Raw genomic sequence first — 7,421 nt, forward strand, 5'->3', positions numbered from 1 at the left:
AAAAAAAAAAAAGGACAAAGTAACAACTACTCTGGGGCACAGTTCTACCAGGTATTCTTTATTATGAAATTAATTTTGTTTTACCTCAGCAGAACAATTTAGGTTTTTTTTTAAATAGCCTGTGAGAGCTGCTACTTGACATGCAAAATACGGCAAAGCCCAGTTTTCCCTTGATGGTATGGAGTAATCAATTCTTGTTGTATCTGTCCTACAACAAAGTACAGACAAACAAAATTAATAAAAGATTTACAGAACAAACCTATCATGGAAAGCCTAAACACTGCTTCTAGTCATTAGCATGGCTTTGTAATAAAACTATTCCTATATTAGGTTTAAAGCAACACTGACAGTTTTGCTGCTGATACAGGTCACAAATTTAACAGCATCAGCATGGAAGATCCTAATCTTTACTCACTTAGTCCGCAGGTCTCTGCATAAGTGGAATTTGTAGGACTGAACCCAAAAGCACCTGCTTCCAGCCCTTCCTGCCCTGCAATACTGTGCAAGACAGAAGTATCATAGCCTGTTCCTTCTGCCAACCTGTGCTATGGCAAGAGAGGCTCCTTTGGCTGTGAGCAGTGCTAAATGATCTTATGTCCATAGGCATAGGGGATCACTGCCCTAACAGCAGCCTTTCACACGAGAATAAAAACTAGTTCACAGCTGAGGGGAAAAAAACTCAGTTCTCTTACAAAGTTTTTAAAAAATGGTTTAGATAGTCAAGCACAACATATTTAGATTACAAAGTAATGCTCCCCCTTAGCACCAGCAGATGCTCTGTCTAGAGGGGAAATTCTGCCTAGCAACATAAAAGATTAAAGACGTATGGGGAGCATGGGACAGAAGAGCAGCAGGATCTTCTCATGAAATGACTTGATAGTATCTGCACAACGTGAGCTGTAGGAGAAAGTTTTCAAAAGTGCTAAAGTGACTTAGAAGCACAAGTCACACTTTCAAATGTGATCAAAGGCACCATTTCAGAGGTACATAGGCTTCTTTGCATCTACAATGCTTTTGAAAAGAAGCCTTGAGCTCCTTTATCATTTAGATATTTGAAAGTGTCACTTTTCATTTTTACTTCTGAAGCTTCTTACAAAAGCATATTTGGAGCTTTTTTAACTACTGGACCTTTCAATTTGTAGCAGTGTTTAATCTTTGTTGTTCTTTTTTTAAAAAAAGATTTATTCAACATTTCCTCCTACTTTCCATTGCTCACATCAGCTTAATGAATAGTATTTTTAGCTACTGATCACAGATGCACTCATGATGACTTTTCACCCCTGAAAGATGCTTTCCAACATTCAAATTCAAAGACATCACTAACACTGTGCTCTTCTGTAACTCTTTTCCTTCAAGGGCATCAGCATTATCTGCAGTTAGAAAGTGCTCTCAAATTCACAGGAATTCCCAAAGCCATTTGTTACAAACAAGAAACAGAACACAAGTTCTTATTGCCTAAACGATGCTTCCTATTGTTGTGGCGATTCATAAAGCAGAGAGAGATTTTCACGCACATGAAACACGTCAAAAAGATTTTTTAAAAAATCTTGAGATCAGAATCATCTAGGAAGATTTAACTTTGCATACAAAGCACTTGCACAAAGCAGATTCAAAAATATCAAAGAATTTTTACAAGAAAAACGTGCGTGGTCATTTCCTTCTAGGCTAGAGAACAACCATCAGAATATTTACAGCTGGCCTCAGACAATTCTGTTCTACAGCAGCTTCTGAAATCTGTTTTCATTCTTCACCAGAACAAAATCAAAGCCTTCTGATGAATGTTTTTGCAAAATGGAATTGTATCCGGATACTCATGTAACTCACACATGTATATAAGCTCAGTTTAAGTGACAGCATGGCTGGTTTAGACCTCAGGAGGCCTTTCCAGTAATAAAAGCATCATCAGAATCAAAACATCTCTAGGAAATGTTTTGTACTCCGCACAAGAGCTTGCTTTCACAATTTGAACACAAAGTTTAACAGAAAGCATTCCACCTCGTTCCAATATTTTTAAATATCCTATTGACAAGCCAGATTATATAAAGATGTTTTTCTTACCTGTTAATAATGAACCATGCTACAGTCAGCATTCCTGCCAGCCAAGTCCCACTCATAACCCAACTGGTTACAAACAATGCAGTCACATAAATTCCCTGCAGTCCAAAAACTATACCAATGTAGAAATACACTGGTTCAATAACTTCCTGAAATCACAAATAAAAACAAAGACACATAGTGGCAACTGAGCTGAAGTTGAAAATGATTACTATTTACTATTTGCATACTGCTGACAGAATGCTATGTGCTTTACAAACAGGTAAGAGATGGCAGCTCTTCTAGAAAAGTATCAAACGCTTTTATTTTGAGCTTAGGGAGAACAAAGCACTGTGAATGAACAGCACACTTCAACACTCAGCCTGCTAGCGGTATGATTTTTGTGTTTGCTTTAGCATGAATATTAAGTGTGTCAGATTTAATAAATCCATATTGCAGTGACATATAAAGTTCACAGGACTAGTGAAAGAAATTATGTAGAGCAGGAACTTGGAGAGGCAATGATGTGGCAGAAAAGCAGCATATATTAAAAAAGGTAAGAGCGATAAATGAAAGAGCATAAAACAGGACATCACTATGCAGCATAAGCAGAACAAGGCCTGAGTGTAGCAGAAAGAGATGAGGTTCATCTATATAAGTACAGGTAAAAGGGAAAAACACTTCTAGTTACAGACAGGTACCACTACACTGTTCTCTGAAGGAGCTAACTTTTCTATTTTYAACAGGTAGCACAGATACTCTCCACATTTCTAAGCAACTTAACAGAAGTAAAGAACTAACAGACAGAAGCCTTGTGCATATAAGTCCTCAAATCCTATGCCAGAGACTGACCAGAACTGAGGAGAAATTGGATCCATGTTAGGCTTAGCTCACAATTCATTCAACAACTTACATGTATTCATTGTATACAGCATAGAATACACACACACACACTCATACAATCATAATGTATGCACAAATAGTAGRAAAAAAATACACATACTTCGCTGCCAGATGCTTGATACAATACACTGGCAATCAACTCTGGATATAAAGTCATTTGCTGGACTGCATTTATGGTCTTCAGTGACACTGTCTTATTGTTGTGTGTCAGTTCATAAACACCTATAGACAAAAAAAWATATATTATTGAAAACACTCACTATTGCTGTTCCTAAAAGGGGTGAAATGGTACTCAGAAGTACAGGGAAACAAATTTGACTACTAAAGTTACTGAAGCATTTAAGCAAAGAATAAATTTCTGCATTAGATGCCATTACACCCTACTGGTTTTGTGACAAAATCATTTCTTAAACCAGTCTTTAAACGGAGTGCTCAAAAGTAACTGGTTAAACTGTAGTCTTTCCAATATCAACACATTGTCACAATCCTGGAACAATCTACCTACAGTACACCTTCAAGGGATGTTCTTAAGACACAAGACAAAGCTCTAGTCAGAATAATCGTAATTTATTAAAATCGTGTCCACAAAGAAGTAAGTTATGATGGCCTCAACAACCTTTCCAGTCCTATATTTCTGAGATTTCTAAGAATCATTCACTTGACATAATAYGCTTTTATATGGTACTGATATTCTACTGATGTTGACATGCTAGTATTATACATAATTTTGAAAGGTACTAGAATTAAAAAAAAAAAAACTTGTCATGACTTACAGTAATGGAGGAAGGGGACTAATTAAAACAAATTAAAAGAACAACACAACAGTGCAACAGCCAAATCATATTCTGTTTCCAGCCCTGAACATATCTTGGTGTGTGATCTGCAGCTGTTTTTCTGCAGGCCAAATCAGGYCTTGCAGGACTAATAACTGGGCTCTGCATAGCCATGATGCAGCATCCAAACCCGAATGCCTTCAGAGTACCTAGCAGATACAAGTCTACTTGTCTGCAGAGGCAGCTCCAGCATGCCTGAATGGGGTAGTATATCCATCCACAGTCTGGRTAATCACCCCACAGATAATAAGGAACTGACTGTACCAAAAACATATTGCTGACATATGCTATCCATCAGCCAGGAAACTGTTCARCCAATAAAACTGTACCTATGAAGTTTCATTGGCTCAGGACGATTTTCTTGAGAGGACTGGACTAACTCAGCAGCTGATTGCTGCCAGATACAGCCATTGACTCCTTCCTCTCTCCTGGAGTTCTTATCTTTTTCTTTGCAACAGTCCTGATGGTCTTCTGAACCCACTAAACCAGCACAAAACTGTTCGTTTGTCTTACCACTGCTTCAGTTTTCTGACGGTTCAAGGACCTGATCCAGCTCACCCGGGGTCAGCATGACTGGAGCCAGAGCTGGGTAAGCAGCAGGAGTGCAAAGGGAGACCTCGGCCACCCAGCTTGCTCTCCTGCCTGTAGGTTTTGGCTCCCCCTTCTGTCAGCTCTCATCAACACCAGTTCATCAGAGCTGGCAGGAGTAGAAACCTCCGGCAGCATTGAGATGATCAACTCTTGACAGAAACTGGCCTATTTTCTGATAGGGGATGGAAATCAGTAATTCTGGCTCCCACCCCTAAATTAAAGATCAATTGTGCTTACGCAGCAAAAGAATCAACAGTGCAGCAGAGAYAAACCCAACAAGGACTTACATATAGGACAATATCAGAAAAATATCAATTCCCAGTCTACACTATTAAAGGCAAACTGTCTGGAATATAGGATAGTTAAGAGTCTATTTCTTTTAAAAGGCTCTGAAAAGCTAGGTCAGCATGCAGTTTTTAATTAATCTGACCCATATTCTTATATGAGAGTAGAAAACCAACCTCCTTAGTCTGCAGGAGTTTTCAAAGCTGTCTCCAAAAGTAAAACGGGACTTTTCAAGGTTAATAAAACAAATGTTTTTCATACCTCTTTCGAAGGAAGGAGCCTTTAGCAGTTCTTTATAGAACGAATAATAAATGGCACTGTCACCTTGAAATGTAATTTCTCGTTCAAGTTCCTAGAAAAAAATATGTATATTCACCTCCTGCAATCTCTTCCCATACAAGACCATATATTTTCAGATAGGCTGATTTGGTAATACAGCACATGGTTATGACTTCACTGTACTTCTTCAAAGTATTTTACAAAACGTTAATCTTCACAGCACCTCTGTCAGGTATATAATGCTCTCTAACTTAAGCAAGTAWGCTCTGAATCAAAGCAGCCCAAACTCACACAGTAAGTGCAAGATTCACAGGACTGCTTCATACTCACATGTTTGAATCGCATTCAATTTTTACATACTTCACTCAGCACTACATTTCTTAAAACCATATATCCCTGTTGTTTAGTTTATACAGTTCTGGCATGCTTAGCTTATACAATCCCGGTATGTTTCAGTGTTCTCTCCAAACTGAAATGGATTTCAACTATAAAAAATAGTGGGAAGAGCACATAAAAATATTACAAGGTAAAACTGCCATCAGTAGCAGAAATGCTTTAAGAGAAAAGAAACAAAAAGAAACAAAAAGAAACAGAGAGATCATATCAAAGAAAGAGGCCTGAGCAGAAAGTCATGGGATTTTGAAAGCAAGCAGTTCAAACTGACACAGATCAGCTTTGATTTCAATGTCACAGTTTAGCACTTTATTTGAGAATGGTTTAACTTTTTCTTTACCTGCCTGCTGGAAAACCAGAATTTCCGTTCATGATATGTTGAGAGGTACACAGCGTACATCATTCCACTAGTGACTGCCGCAAGACAGCCAAAGAAAAGTTTTGCAAAACGCTGAATTAACACATCTGAAAAGGGACAGTGAAAATGCTAAGATAGTCCAGAGGACTTACAAACAAACACAGTATGACCTGAAGTATGACTAGTTTCTAAATATCAAGTAAACTTACTGGCATCAGAATTATCTCAACAAAATTATCTCAGATGCATGAARAATTGCACTATTATTCCTTTTCTGCAGTTTTCTCTCTCAGTTTTTACTATAGCTTCATATGACTCTTACAGGTAAAATACCTATACACTCTACTGCAAGTTTCTCTATGTTTTAACAAGCTTCATTTTCAAAGGAATTCCAAGAATGGAAAATGTCTTCCAAATAAACAGAATAAACTCTAAATTCTACCCAAAACATCATAAAATTATTAAATACATGAACAAAAAAAAAGTAAGATATCACTCAAACACCAATATCTCCGTTCTGTTTTTTCTATGTAAGAGTAAAGAACTAATCTGTTCACTCATTCAACTGGTGTCTATTTGACCTGTAGCTCCCTCAGGTTAGTATGTACTTTCAACATCAAAGTTACGTCTTTGGTAGTTTGGTGAGCACTTGTCTCAAATGACACTTGGTTTTTAGTTCTAATTTTCATAAAGCTGTAAGTACTTTGTGTCTATTCTTGCCTCAATACTATTACTTCATGCCTTCCAGTTTCTAAACTAAAAGATAATTCCAAGTCCAATTAAAATATTTATTTGTACTCAAATAGACAGCAATAAGACTCTTACCCTCCCCCCCAACACAAACTGAAGCAATCTAAGACTACCATTTTACCCTGCAATACATAAAATGTCATTATTAAATAATTCTGAAGCACATGCCTATTTCATGTCTATTTTTCAAAAAAACATTCAAGAATCTAATTCACAGTAAGTCTGTTATAAATTACTGTGCTAGAAATATCTTCCCATAAAACATAAAGGAATAATGAAAAAAAAAAAAAAACAGAACTTGGCTAAAAATTCTGTAGCTTACATTTTGGCGATCTTCCCAGCTTTGAATTTTCTTTGTTTCTCTCTTCTGGAGCCATTTTGTCAGATTCCGTGTCATTTTGCTTCTTTCTCTGTCGCAGGTCTGCTGCCCCTGAACATATTTTTTGAAGTTATTGCAACACAATATCTAAAACTGCACTCTGAGAAATCCACACAGTGGTCGGTAACAGGCAGTTACTGCTGCCGATTCAGCCACGCAGCGCACACATTTGACAGAAAGACCCAATGGAAGTATTTCACAGGCATAACTAAAGTGAATAATCTCGCAGTACACAAACCAATTCCAATCGTACTCCTTAGAAAGATGAACAACTTTCTCTCAAGGCCATCCTCTGCAATTCCCCGCAATCCCAGCTGTAGGTTTCCTGTTTCATTCCATGGTCAACTCACTATACAAATGAAGGAAATCAGTAGTTCAGATTAGTGGATATGGACACTGGGAGAAATTGGTGTCAATGCCATTCCACACTCATACTGGTTCTACACTGCTATAATAAAATCGTGTACTATGCACATTACTGTAACATAAAAATTGGGCTAATACCTTACTTTCAAATTGGGCTGCCTGATATTTATATAGTGAAAGCTTTTATAAAGTAAAGTATAATAAATAACACTTCTTCCTCCGCTTCCACATCTACAAGAATTAAGCAGAT

The 7,421-nt window shown here is 37.3% G+C and overlaps 1 protein-coding gene across 1 annotated transcript in view; it reads right to left on the bottom strand.

Annotated features, from left to right (window-relative positions):
* The window catches only part of DPY19L4 (dpy-19 like 4), a gene marked incomplete at its 5' end in the record, with an annotated part of 31,488 nt that extends 24,345 nt beyond the window's left edge, over positions 1-7,143 (bottom strand). Inside the window, 7 exons of the mRNA XM_085298722.1 lie at positions 85-208; positions 2,059-2,204; positions 3,038-3,159; positions 4,908-4,998; positions 5,659-5,783; positions 6,749-6,856; positions 7,044-7,143. Of these exons, the coding sequence (XP_085154848.1) occupies positions 85-208; positions 2,059-2,204; positions 3,038-3,159; positions 4,908-4,998; positions 5,659-5,783; positions 6,749-6,856; positions 7,044-7,143 (816 nt within the window). The remainder of the gene's footprint in view (positions 1-84; positions 209-2,058; positions 2,205-3,037; positions 3,160-4,907; positions 4,999-5,658; positions 5,784-6,748; positions 6,857-7,043) is intronic.
* Between the last annotated feature and the right edge of the window lie 278 nt (positions 7,144-7,421).

Source organism: Rhea americana, unplaced genomic scaffold, assembly GCF_003343005.1.
Source record: "Rhea americana isolate MKP2758 unplaced genomic scaffold, rheAme1 scaffold_0, whole genome shotgun sequence".
NCBI classification, from domain to species: Eukaryota; Metazoa; Chordata; class Aves; order Rheiformes; family Rheidae; genus Rhea; species Rhea americana.